Consider the following 13,886-nt stretch of genomic DNA (forward strand, 5'->3'; position numbering starts at 1 on the left):
CGGGTAAATAGAGCGAGCGTAATCGGAGAAACTTTCTGGGCAACGCGAATTTTGAGTGGATTAAATATTGGGCACGGATGCTGCGCCTCGGGTGTTAGGGGGAAAGCAATACGCTTCCCTCGCGTTCCCGGTCTGGCTTTTAGCCTTTGTCTTCGTCAAACTGAGCGCGTAAGGGTGAATTACTTTTGCGAAAAGGCTTTTGATTTTCAAGTGGCTGTTCTGCTTTGCTCTGCTAAGCAGCTCCGTGCTCTCTCAGGTTGCACAGCTCCACGTTACTGACTTCAGTCTGAATTTGGGAGCACTGCTACCTAGTCCCCAAAGCGAGAAAGGGCCCTGCTGTGACAGGGGGTACCGTCTGTGTGCACGTGTGTGTGCGGAGATGGGGAATATGTGGAGACTGGAACTTTGCGTTGCAAGCAGAAAGCTAGAGAGCAATTGCCTTGGCGGCTCTAATGGCCAAGCCTGTTCAGGAAGGCAAATGACTAGAGCTTTTTTCCTAGATTGTGTGAAGACGTTAAATGTAATGTTTACAGGGATACAACAGCTGAATTTTAAAAAGCAAATACATAAAAAGACAGTTAATAAGCTCAACTTTTTTTTTTCCCTAGAAATTGTGAAGCTTGTCTGCTAAATGTGTCTGTTGTTCTTGGGGCTTACAATTAAAATGTTATATTCTGCCTTGCTTTTACGGTAGTTTTCCCTTTGTAACCTCCTCCCCCTGCTATTTATAGCAGCACCTGATAATAAGACTGCTCACAATAATTTTAGAGGACCAGAAAAACAGAGACAGAATAGCTGTTAAGGCAGAAGGCTGACTTTGGAGCATCAGAAGAGACCTTTCCAAGTAAAGGTCACTCATGAGTAAACTTCCAGCCTTAGTACCTCCACACTGATATATTGCTCAGTGCTGTTGGATTGCATGGTCCTTTTCATCTACCTCAGCGACCTCACAAGTCCATGAGCAGTGGAATTTAGGCTATACTGTACTTGTGGGTGCAGAGTGAGCTAGTGAGAACTACTTTGGTCTTAACTGTATGAGTCTTGCCTCATCGTTTGAATTCTTGACATTTAGGGCCTAGTCCATTAACTGCTATCTGTACACATCTACCAGTGATGCTTGTATGAGTTCCCCATATGGGCTATATGTAAGACTAGATCCCAGAATTCAATTAACAGGAGAAAGTTGAGGTCTTTCTGCAACTGATTATTGTTTTTCACACTCAGAAGGAAATCACAGTGCTTATTATTCTCTTAAGAACTTTGTAAATGCTCCACAGCCCCTGTGATGCTCCTCTTTGTTATACTTGAAATAAATGGCTAACTACAGAAAAACAGTGATTTGCTCAACATTTTAGAATTTACCTCTGCCAAAGCTTTAACTGAAAATCTAAGAAATTCTTGGCTTTGTCACTATGCTCTGACCATGAGAAATGGTACCTTCTTCCACACTTGAAGTACAAAATTATGTTCTGAAATGTTCCAGCAATTATTAAATGCTCTGAGATAAAAATGTTAGGTTGTATGAAACTTCATTCTCCTCCTTTAACCCAACTCTCAATTTTAAAACTCTTTTTTAGTGAAATGCAACTGTAACTATGCATTTGTTTGTATTTCTTTCAGATTTGCAACCAACATAATGCTGAAGCTCTCAACTTGGAACAAGCATTTCACAGAATGGCACAAACAGAACATAATCTGGACCATGATGTGTCATGGTTCCTCCTTCCATCATACTGGGCTAAAATGCTTGTGGCATTTATTTCTTTCATCTGTTTTGCTAACAGCTATGATGGAGATTTTGTCTTTGATGATTCTGAAGCCATCATCAATAATAAGGTTTGTCTGTCTCCTTTCTGATTCTGCCCTTTAACATAAATGGAAAGAGGAAAAGAAATAATGACAGCAGTTGATCAAATTAGGCCCTAAGTAATCATTCTAGTAAAGAGCTCCTTTCTGATATTCCTCTTTTTGAACTTCACTTTTCTGCTTTGTTTTACTTTGGGGCTTTTTTATATAAGCCTTATTTAAGGTTGACAAACAAGCTGTGCAGCAGTGCTCTATTGAAAAGCTAGAAGCATAAGTATGCTTAACAAACTCTTATTCCGAAAGCTATTTGAATAACATGACTTGGGTTCTAATGCGTAAACAAAAGAGTGAACAAATTAAATAGCTGCTTTTTTTTTTTTTTTCCTTCTCAGAATGTGTCCCCTTTCATTCTTTCACAAGTGAGATGCTCTGCTTAAGAAATATTGGTATCTGGGAAGGGATCTCTTTTTTATGCCATACCAAATAGACTCTGTCTGCTTGTCATCTAAAAATCATGATCTAATTTGGATATGTTGTTTAGTAACACTTATTCACAGGGTACCTGTACATCAAGACTGCTTATGAATCTAATTTGATGCTCACTTCTAAGTCAGTGAGAGTATGCAGTAGACTTTTCTAATACCCATTGATGTTAACAGGAGATTTTTTTCATTATCTTCTCAGGGTGACAGATGAGTAAATCCAAGGAATAAATTGACTCTAGTTGCAAGATATGTAATGCATCACTGAGCGATTGTAGGGTGCAGGGGTTCTCCAGCTGTAGTTCACACCATTAAAATGTGACAAAAGCAAGGAAATCTTCCTGTGCTCCTCTCCCACTCACTGCTTGGGTGACAACAATAATTTTTTGAAATATAGGCAGAGTGTTTTTGTGCTCTATTTTAAAAACTGAATATTAGAGATGAACATGTGACTCAAATAAACCTCTAGCTGAGATTCTTTTAACTCTGAGGAGTTGAGTGCCTTCAGTTGATGAGACACTCCAAAGAACCACACACAGCAGTTATTGAGCCTGTGCTTACAGGTCGGTATTGGTATTATTCATCAGCTCATATGCTGTTCTGGAAGGTACATGTTAAATGTTTGGAAAGAAAATCATAAAGTAAAAAGAATCACCCTCATTTGTTGGTTCTGTTTCCCTAAAACCATAGGGATACAGGAAGGATAATTCATTTTGGTAGAAGAAGACAACTCACGTTTTTTTTGCCTTGCACAGGATTTATAGACAACTTATCACAATGTGCCTTTTAGAATCCCACAGAATTACTGTTTCCTTAGGTAAATTTATATTGTGCTTGTGTAAGTCATTGTACCTTGAGTTATAGGTGTATGGGGGGGAATAATCTGCCAAATTACAAATAAATCTCAAAGCTTCTTAGAAAATGCTATATACAAATCAAGAACCTACAGTGTTGGAGTTTTTTATATTTTTTTTTTAAGCATCGTTGTATTTTAAATTACACAGTTCCTGGCAGTGTTTCGTTCTGCAAAGTTCTATTTGGGGCACAATTATTATATTTCAGCTTCCTGAAAGACTGAACTAAAGACTGATGTTAAAACAAGGCAGATTGTTTTGTACATGTGTAATTTCCAGACCTGTAGTCTTTCCCCATTTCTTTCAGTTTTTACTTTGAAAATGTTTCAATTTATCTATGCAACACAACAACTTGTACCAGGACTATAGCTGTTGGCAATGCTAAGAAATTCAACCACCTGCTGAAATAGATTAATTAATACCTAGTCTGCATGTTTGAAAAACTGTAAGGCTTGTTGTATTTTGTACATCAAAATCTTCTGTCATTACCAGGAGATTAAATGAGATTTTTATGATAATATAATTTTAATATGAGGGTCATATGAATATATGGAAATAAAAAATCCACAAGAAAAATACATTGAGTTCCCAGTTTAATGGGGAGGGACAGCATCTAGCAAAGGCACAGTTAATTAAAGAAGGTATAGTGTGTTTTATTCCTAATGAATAGGAGGGGCAGCAGGTGAAGTAATTTTGTAGATTTACTGAGCATTACTATACTGGTATTTTCTTGAGTACCCACACAATGACCTTTTTATTAATTTACCAGCTCCCACCATCAGCCTGGTCTTGTTATATTTATTTTTTTACAGAAGGATACACTGTCAGTTGACCCCATGCCTACCATATGATGGAACATTCTCTTTTTAGATTTTATTGGGCTTCAAGGCTGTTTTCCAGATGCTTTCTTGACATTTTAAGCAGCATTTTAACTGGTACACAACCGTGACTTTTGTCGTTATTTATTTACCAACTTGGCAAGACAAACAGTTGGATTAGGAGAAGCTGCAGGCACAATGCATCATTTCCATGAGTCTTTATATAGCAAAACTGACCTTTCTTCAAGTATTGAACTCTGCTGTCTGTAAGCTGCTGCTAATCAAATAGAGATTCTTTGATACTTACTTTCGGTTCTTAGAGAGAAAATCTCATGTAACTTTTAAACAGCTGTCTCTCTTGAAGCAAACCAGTCCTATTTTAGAGTAAGTCTGCTGAGTAGGAAATTTAATATAAGAAACTTTTTTTCTGGCAGAATTTGGATACAAGGACGAGATACATGACTGAAGATTTCTGAAGTCATATGGAAGTGTAATCTAATCACTAAGTAATTCCATGTAATCAGCTTCTCCTAAGGAAGACAAAGGAAGACTGATTTTAGCGGAAAGGGAAATTTAGCCTTGCACATTTCAGATACATTTCCCATCTCAGGTTATTGAAGACCATCTGTCTCAAAATTTTAGTACTAAAAAAAAAAAAGTCTCTCTTTCATAGTCCCTTCCTTTGGCAAATGTACTTAAGGAGCAGTGCTGTTGGTTGGAAAAACAATCTGAAGGTATCAACAGGTTATCCCCTGCAGAGTCTTCAGTAGATATTGGTGTATAACCCAGTCCCAGCTTGCTCCTTGGAAAAGCAAGCTGTATTGATCTTGTGGGCTGCTGCTAATTCCTGCTCTAAGAGTCAAATTATGGTCTTTAAGGCTTGTACATACCAGCAAGAAATGGAAACAGAGATTTAGGTGCCTGAGGCCAAAATTGCAGTCCTGGGAGAAGAAAGAAATTCCTAGTTATTGCTTGTCAATAGAAACATCTGTGAGAGAGTGAGGAAACTTTGCACCCCTTGATAATTCTTAATCCCAAATAGGATCCCCTGTGACTACTGATTTGAGATTTTTCCCTGAGAATGCCCTAATTGACAGCTGCAGTACAGGACATTTCAAAGACTGCCGTGTTAGCCCTGCTCTCTTTTCTGCATATTGATTAACCTATTAGAGAATGCTTCACTTCATTTTACAGTTTCCTAGGATTCTGAGTGTACTTCCCCTTCCTATTTTTTATTTTTTTTAACCAATTGTCTAATACTGACCAAGTTTGATCAAGTGATGGAAATTAATCTCTTCCTGTTTGTTTTGGGTTTTTTTGGGGGGTGGATGAACAAACGTGTTAAAAAAGCAAGAAATAATGAGTTATAATAAGTTCAGTTTACCAGCATCTGGTCAGCATCGATCAGACATTTGGCTGTACCTCAGGACTAGTGTTCTCTCTTGCCTTGGCAGGCCAAAAATGCTAAGGGTGAGATGGAAGGTACTGAAGACCATAGGAAGTGCTCAAGATACTGTAAAAGCAAGTGAGATGGTTTATTGTAGATGTAATACCAGCACTTGTATGAAAGCTATTCATTTGCTAGTACAATTTTGTTCTCAGGTTCTGTCTTAAGTGTGTTTAACCTGCATGTTTGCTATAGCATAAATTGCTAGTTATTTGCCCCAGGGAAGGAGGAGAAAAGGGGTGAGTAGAAGATGAATATATTAGTTTGAGCTTCCCATCTTGTCTTTACGGAAAACTGAGGCAGATCCTACCAAAGTCATTATTTTTTCCTCTCCAAAGTGTATGTTTTCCATTCAATAGTCTAGGTTATTTGGATATATTTATTATCAGCATGGCTTTAAGGTAAAAGGAAAGAGTAGACTTTGCAGTGGTTGTTTTAATAGTCTTCCTACTCCACCTTAAATTAAAATAATGCATTACTTTTCTGTCTTCTGCTATTAATCTTTTAGAGCAGTATATAGATTTTGATTCTCAGCTTCATGTAGTAAGAATTTTAAAAAAAGCTATAGTGTCCTGTGCAGGGTAAAGGCATCGAAATAGCTCATTTTTGTTTTCTATCTTTAGTCTCCTTGCTTTATTCTTTCATTTGTAGCTGTGCTACTGACACTGGTAGAAAATGAGGTGTTTGCAGCAATTTCGCAAGGTAACCTAGACCTAAAGTCAAAGACTTTTTACCAACACCAAAGTGTTTTTAATGTGTTTCATATTCTCAGCTATTTGCCAGATTATCAACTGATATGAATATGCATAGCTCTAATACATTTAAAGTAGTTATGCCTACTAAGACAATCCAAGCTCCTTTCCCTTTGTGATGAGAGGCAAGATGTGACCTTCATTGCAAACTTGGGTACCTTGTCGAATGACAGTAGTGAGCCAAAAAAACACATGCTATGTCCATGTTAGCATGAGCTTTTATTAGTTAGAACTTGCCTGTGTCTTCACTGCTTTGAACAAAAGAGAAATTTTTAAAGAGTCTGGTAATTTATGATGTTTTCTTTCAGGACCTCAGGGCAGAGACCCCTCTTGGTGACCTATGGCATCATGACTTTTGGGGCAGCAAACTCAGCAGCAATACCAGTCATAAGTCATATCGACCACTAACTGTCCTAACTTTCAGGTGAGACTTGTCTTTTTGCTTCAGGACTAAATTTTTTTTAAACATATATTGGCTGAATTGATTTGAAGGAGGAGGCAACAGAAAAGGGGAGAGGTATAGTTGTCTGGAGGGTAGTCTGAATACCTTTCCTGAATATGATTTTTCTGTTCACTACCTTAATATCAAGTTTTTAATCAAATTGCTTCTTTCCTGAAGTATGCATTATTTTGACATTTTATATTTCAACGTATCTTTCAGAAATTGCATCTTACGCTCTTACAAACCTTGGTACTTGAGGCAGTATGGTTCAGTATGTAGGTCACATTATCAAAGAACTAGGAGGTGTACATTTCCTTCACTTGGCCATGCTGCCACTTACGCTGCTATTGTAGTTTCTCTCCACTGCAGTCCTGGTGAACTGTCAAATGATTTATAAATAGCATCAATCTACTATGGCCTTTTGCCACTAGGTCGCTGAATAGCATTCCCACCTCTTCCCCCTGATATTCTAACCTCAAGTGAGTGTTTTTGTCTGAGAATCCTAGTGAGAAAGATGTCTGTCTGTGTATATAACTTACTGGTTTTCTCAAATAACTAAAGGTTTATGAGGATTACTTCTGTAGATTCTGAGCTCATGCTTTTTTTGCACAGAGATTTAAGCAAGCAGCAGATCATATAGAAACTGGGCACAGTAATGCAGAGAATCTTTGAGGACTAAGTCTTAAGCATCTGTTTTCCCCATGCAAGTCAGTGTTGTGGATGGGGACCTGGCACTGGTTCTGCAGTTGTGTCTGGTCTAAGCCAGGGACAAAGGGCTTGCAGAAGAAGTACTCCCACTTTTAGTCCTCATATTCCAGCATAAACTGACTCAAGTGCAGCATGAGTGTTAGTACTTAGCATGTGGGTTTCACTGTTTAGCTTCACATTTTCATCAAGGAAAACAGGCCATTGGGTACAATGTATCAGTCTTAAACTTCTTAAAGCTCTCTGTGCATTCATTACACACCACAGGCTCTCCTTTCTTTTCAAGGTCTCTGGTATATTCCATCTCTAGTAACATCCTGGTTAGTTTAAAGAGTGAGCTGGGAGACAGTCATTACCATATTTGAAAATAGAGATGAGCATGTGGAGATGGTCCATAAAATGCTATTTTCACAAGTAAGAGATTGGTTTTCTTAATTTTCCTGAGGAACTTTATATGTCGCTCATATTTAATAAGTTAGGGTTTTTTTAATAGATTTCACTTAAACCAGGTGGACTGACCAAATAAACTATATAAATTCCCCTATCCAAACTAAGTTTCTGTACATGTCACCTATTGATGAAGCATATGGATAATGACATGATGTTTCTCCCTTTTCTTCTCACTATCTATTTTACCACAGAGTTCCTCTCTTGAATAGGGTTTTAGACTGAATTTTCACTTACCTTTTCTTCTGGTTGTAATACTTGTATGAAACCTCTCTCTCAGTCTCACAAATGAGTTACTAAGATGTGCTGACTGACTACTTTCTGCGTTGATACTGACTGTATTCAGGCGGTTTCCACATCATTGGTCCAAATTCTAGGATGCTTTTCAGTTAGAATGTCAGGAGAAATCATAGTCTCAGTGTATATTAGTTTCCTCTCTGTGTGGATTTAATTTAAATAATTTTCTCAGGTTATTTCTGTACATAGTTTCTTTTAAGCCAAAGGGTATCCCCCCAGTAGGCTGGGTTGTATGTCTGAAGGACAGCCCTGCATCACAACACTGAAGTTACATTGCTAACCAGAAGTCAGTTCTAAGTAACCATTGGTATGATTAACTTAATAGCATTAACATATATCTTTAGGGAGGATAGATAATGCGCTGAATATGGTGTCCCATATGAATACCTTTCAATAAAGATCAGGACATTGTTTCTAGCTGACAGGTGGCTAAGTGTTGATACCATGTGTGCTGGAGTCTGCTGATGTTTTTCAGCTTTTTTTTTGGTGTGTATCTGTGTTAATATCTTGCTATGATGTTGTTTAGGTGTTTTCTTGCATATCTAAAACCATTTATGTAATTCCTAGTCTTAATGTTTCTGTTTCTATATAGAATTAATTACCTTTTTGCTGGAGGCTTCTACCCAGTTGGTTTCCATGTCATCAATATAATACTGCATTGTACTATCTCAGTGTTGATGGTTGATGTGTTCTCAATACTATTGGGTGGACTGCAATTCAGTAATAAAGGAAGAAGGCTCAACCTGGCTCCAAAGACATCTCTTCTAGCTGCTTTGCTGTTTGCTGTACATCCAGTGCACACCGAATGTGTAAGTACTTAGTAATTGGTTCCAGTGACGTTCTTGATCATCTTGACTAATTGTGACATAGCCTTATACTCTATACATTGCTTTTCTATATTCTTAACACTTCTGTTGTCACACATCTTATGAGAACAATCAAATATTATGGTTAGCACATCCAAAAGCTTGTAATTCCACAAAGCTACACCTTATTAAGGAAGATAAATCATTTAAGTACAATAACTAAGGAAGGATAACCCTAAACTAGAGAGTTTTTCTAGTTACTGGATTAAGAATTCCTTAATAGAGACTCATGAGCTGCCAAGGAGCACGGGGGATAAACTGAATGCAAATGCATAACGACTTTTCATTTTCATTTGCTTTGATAAAAGAACAAGGAGATAGAAAACTGGAGTAGGGGCATTATATGACTCTGTATGGGACTGTATTAGAGTAATGCACCCAGTTTGGAATCCATGTTGCAAGGAGGACACAGAAAAATGGAAAAAGCTCGGAAAAGTTATGACTGATTAAAGCACTGGAAATCATCCCATGTCATAAGAGATCAGACTCCGTGGGTTTGTATTTTTAATATGAAGGAGAAGATTAAAGGGTTATTTTTTTATCACAGTCGGTAATTATTTACATGAGGAATGCAAATTTAGTGAGTCCTTTTATAGTGCAGACAAAAGTGCAACAGTGGTTGGAAGTTGAAGCTGTAAAGATGCAAAATAGAAACATGCCACATGCATAGCAACTGATTAAAATACCTGGCCACAGCTCAAAGTCCTTGTGTGGAAATTCTAGTGAAGAGGTGATGTTTTTCTTAAAAAACTCTTTTGTACTCATAGGTAAGAAAATCTTATGGCCTTCTGCCAGCAGGCTTGTTGGATGCATTCCCTGATTGCTTGATCTTGTAATAATGAATAAATGAAATAAAATAATCACAATGCAGGAATATATTTATTTATTTGAGTTTGGAAGGACTGAGCTACTGAAAAAGTACTGACTTTAACTTTGATCTTTGTGCTAATAACGAACACTGACTCTTCAGTGCACCTTAATCTACGTATGTGGGACTGCTTTTTCACTTATTCACAGTATGCTGTGGTTTTGGCTTTTTTCATTTGCTTTGCACGTGATTGATGGTGAAGAGGCTACAGAAAGCTATGCCTCTCAGCTGACTGGGGGCCTTGTATGTACTGGAAGCCTAGAGATGGTGCAAAGTTCTGTATTAGTAATTTGGCACCTTTTTTTGGCAGTGTGGCTAAAACATCCTTCCAGTCATTCTCTGGCACTTGCTCACCTGCAGAATTCCTTCTTTGTAGAGAGCACATGGTGCTAGTGTCAGAATGGCCCCTTGTATTTGTTCTCCAAAACCACTTCTAGATGTCAGTGAAGTAAAACAAGTCTTCAGTGCTTTTGGCATTCTGACATGTAAAGAGGAATCTCACTTGACTCTTAACTTTGTGATAGACCTACTATTGACTCCTTTATCAATATCCAGAATTATTTTTTTCATTCCATTTGACTCTGAAAGCATTTACATCAGCAGGCAAGTGTTAATAGGACCATAGTCATGTCAAATAAATTACAAGTGACGCGGTCTCCTTGCATATGCAAGGTTTGAAGACTTGCATACACTTTGTGCCAGCACTGGGAGAGGGGAAAAGGTAGCATGCTTACATACAATGTCTCTTCTCAGATCCAGGAGTGAACAAAGGCCTCTGACCATTTACACAGGTAATAATAAATCTTGCTGCACTGAATCAGTCATGATACTGTTATGGTTATAGCATAAGTGTATGTCAGTCAGCATCTCCTCAAAAAACATTCAACATGATTTTAAAGCTGTGAGTTTCAAGTATCATGACTTCTGGTTTTTAAATGAGATGACATATTTTGACATAAAATTGTGAGGAATCTGTCTGCTGCTTTGGATTTTGGTATATACATCACAAAACAAACTGTCATGTAAAACATCTTGAAAAATTTAATGCTTTCAGTACCTATATAAGAAAAACATCTGCCATTAAAATTTTTCTACCTACAAGTGAACACCCTTATGGTGTAGTTCTCTCTAAAAATGCTTATTCTGATGCTAATCAGAATAACAAGAATGTATCTGATGCTAATTTAAAACTCTTATTTATTTTTTTTACCTTGTTAGCAAAGACTATGGGCCTGGGCCTGAATTTGAGATAACATTGTACTGTTGGAGTCATCTGAGACCATATGTGTATTAGCCTCTTGATTTCTTGGCTGTAACGTGTTGGCATTTACTTTCAAAATTGTATCAGTTCACCTTTACTTTTATCTCATTAACTGACAGCAGCTCATGAGACAGAATGACACTTCACTTTCCAAAGCACTCCACAGCTATTGAGTTAATTCTTCTAATTCCTCTATAAGATAGAAAAAGAAGTGGGGAAGTTAGATGCATGGCTTTGGATAAATCAAAAAATTTTTATGGTCTGAATTTAGGAGTCCAACAGTTTCTCCTTTTATGGTGCTCCAGTGAAGCTGCTGGAAAAGTGGGAGAGTCTCTTCAGTGGATTCAGTGCTACTTTCAAGCCTCTACACTTCTCTTCTCTGATGTTATTTAGAAATGCTTGTTCCATCATGTTTGACTGACAAAAAATGCCCTTTTCCTAAGAGAGGATTAGCAAGTGCCTTTAAATGAAATAAAGATTAATTTTATCTTTTTACATTCCTTTTTCTCTTCCACTCACAATATGAGACAACTGGTGGGACAGTCTGGATTTGTGTTTCAGCAGAGCTGCCAGTTTTGTTGGATTTTTGCTAAGAATTCTACTGAAAGGCAATATGAGCCAATAAAACAGATGGAGTGAGGCAGTCTACATTTTTTTCAGTGAGGTCCTTCTTAATTTCGTCAAGCAGGAGTTTTTAATAAATTAAAGCCAAATCTTTTACCAAGTTGATAATAAGCAATACCAAATCAAAATTAGGTTGTAGCTTAGAAAACTGGGCATTGCTAAGCCAGTAAACCAGGTTTAAAAAAAAAAATAAATCACTTTGTGTATGTGTTTTTGTATTTATCTCAGGTTTTCTAACAATAAAATATTTTTTTTTTCTTCTTTTTTAAGGTTGCTGGGATTGTTGGCAGAGCAGACCTGCTGTGTGCCCTGTTCTTTTTGTTGTCATTCCTTGGCTACTGTAAAGCATTTAGAGAAAGTAAGCATTCTCTTTGCCCCTTTCATTTTATATTTTGTATATTTGCTGCATTCATACATTTCAGTGAAGTATTGCAAAAGTAAAAATGTCAGCCTGATGTGGTTTGGTTTTATTAATGTTTTTACCCTCATAAAATATTAAAAAACAAAACAGCACTTTGCTTTAGCAGGTTATTGTTAGAAGAGCTGGAAGGGTTGCTGTTCCTAATTCCTGTTAAACACTATTTTACGTTAATTTTGTTTTATAATAAATTTATTTGTAAAATGTTTTATTGTCCAGATGCATAGATAAATATTTTAATAAGTATTTTATAAATAAAACCTATAAATGTATATTCTTAAATATTTTAGCATACTCTACCATTATGTTGGGATGCCTTAAGTAGTAACAAACTTTAAGAACCTTGTATTTTTAATGAATTGTAAAGAATTACTCATATGAGTAAGCCCTCTAAATTCCTGCAGTTTCCAAGTGCTGGCATATATATGCTAAGTATAGGGTTACTCGTAGAATTTTTGTAAGACAGCTGCATTTACCACGAACAGTTCTTTCATAGATGTTTTTTTCAAGTGAGATTTAGATCTGTTGTATTAACCGATTTGACTGCAGGTTGGCCGTTCAAATACAGTTGTGGATTAATTATTTTGGGGCTCTATTAAATACACGAGAATACATGAATTCTTGGTTATGAAAAATTATACAGGACATGCAATCTGCATGTGCCCTACCACAGGACATATGGGAATTTTTTGGTGAACCTGTGAAACATTTGTTGTGAAGACTTTGTATAATACTTGTTCAGTAGGCATGGTCTGCAGTGTTTAACCAGCATTAGCAGTGTGTTAAGCAGTACCTGAGCTGGCTTCAGGTGATCTAGCTTAACAACACAGTCATGGTATCAGAGAGGTTAGTGTAGGCTAAGACAGGTAATTTGATCCACAGTGAGCTCAAAGTTGCTGTGAATAGCTCTTGCTAATTTAGTTTAGATTGTTTAGAACTATTTTGTGTATTTCTAGACCTGGTATCATAAGTTTAACTTAATTTTTGCCACTTCAAATAATACAGTGATTCCATTCTTTTCTGATATTTTTTCACCCCTTTGCTTAAGTTTCATTTCTTTCAAGTGAACTAATAATTTCCTGATGAAAATTGTTCTTGGGATCTTGCTTGCTCATTTATTCTTTTCTCACCTATCTTACTGGCTCTGATTGTGCTTTGATGTTTCTTTGGTTAGTGCCAGAGTAAATTAGACAAATTTAAATACTGGCTATGTGCTTTCCAGTGTGTTGGTACAGGTAGACCTGTATGGCAGGGGTAATAATAATCTTTGCTTGAAGAGTTCAAGAGCCGAATTCTTAGGATGACCACTGGAGACTTCTGTGTAGAACTCTTAATTACTTTGTTACAGAGGACATCTCGGGAATGATTAAGAATGTGATGTGTGCTCTTATTAGGCATATTTTGAGGACTTATACAACCTGCAGAGGCTGGTTGCTTTTAGAAGTCAGTATCATTTAAATAGTATTCTTGTACTGAAATCCTTGTCATTCATGCAGAAGAAACAACATATTGTGAAGGCAAGATACTAAGCAACACTTAGTATTTTTTATTGGAAATAAGGGTGACCTTATCATAAAAGGTTATCACATTAGTTAAACAGGACTTTCCCTTTGTGAATCCACATTGACTGTACCTGATGATTGCAATATTCTTTAAATGCCTTTCAATAATACCCCATATAATCGTCTCCATAATTTTTCCAGAAACTGAGGTTAGACTAACAGGTCTGTAGTTCCCTGGGTATTCCCTCATGCCCTTGTTGTAGACTGAAATAAAGTTGGCTAGCTTCCAGTCAGCAG

At 37.0% G+C, this 13,886-nt stretch overlaps 1 protein-coding gene across 1 annotated transcript in view; it reads left to right on the forward strand.

Annotated features, from left to right (window-relative positions):
- The first annotated feature begins 1,617 nt into the window (after positions 1-1,617).
- Positions 1,618-13,886, forward strand: part of TMTC4 (transmembrane and tetratricopeptide repeat containing 4) — a 48,533-nt gene continuing 36,264 nt past the window's right edge. Inside the window, exons 1-4 of the mRNA XM_009997939.1 lie at positions 1,618-1,836; positions 6,468-6,583; positions 8,643-8,859; positions 11,940-12,027. Of these exons, the coding sequence (XP_009996241.1) occupies positions 1,675-1,836; positions 6,468-6,583; positions 8,643-8,859; positions 11,940-12,027 (583 nt within the window). The 5' untranslated portion in view covers positions 1,618-1,674. The remainder of the gene's footprint in view (positions 1,837-6,467; positions 6,584-8,642; positions 8,860-11,939; positions 12,028-13,886) is intronic.

This window comes from Chaetura pelagica, unplaced genomic scaffold (genome assembly GCF_000747805.2).
Source record: "Chaetura pelagica isolate M959 unplaced genomic scaffold, ChaPel_1.0 scaffold123, whole genome shotgun sequence".
Classification (NCBI taxonomy): Eukaryota; Metazoa; Chordata; class Aves; order Apodiformes; family Apodidae; genus Chaetura; species Chaetura pelagica.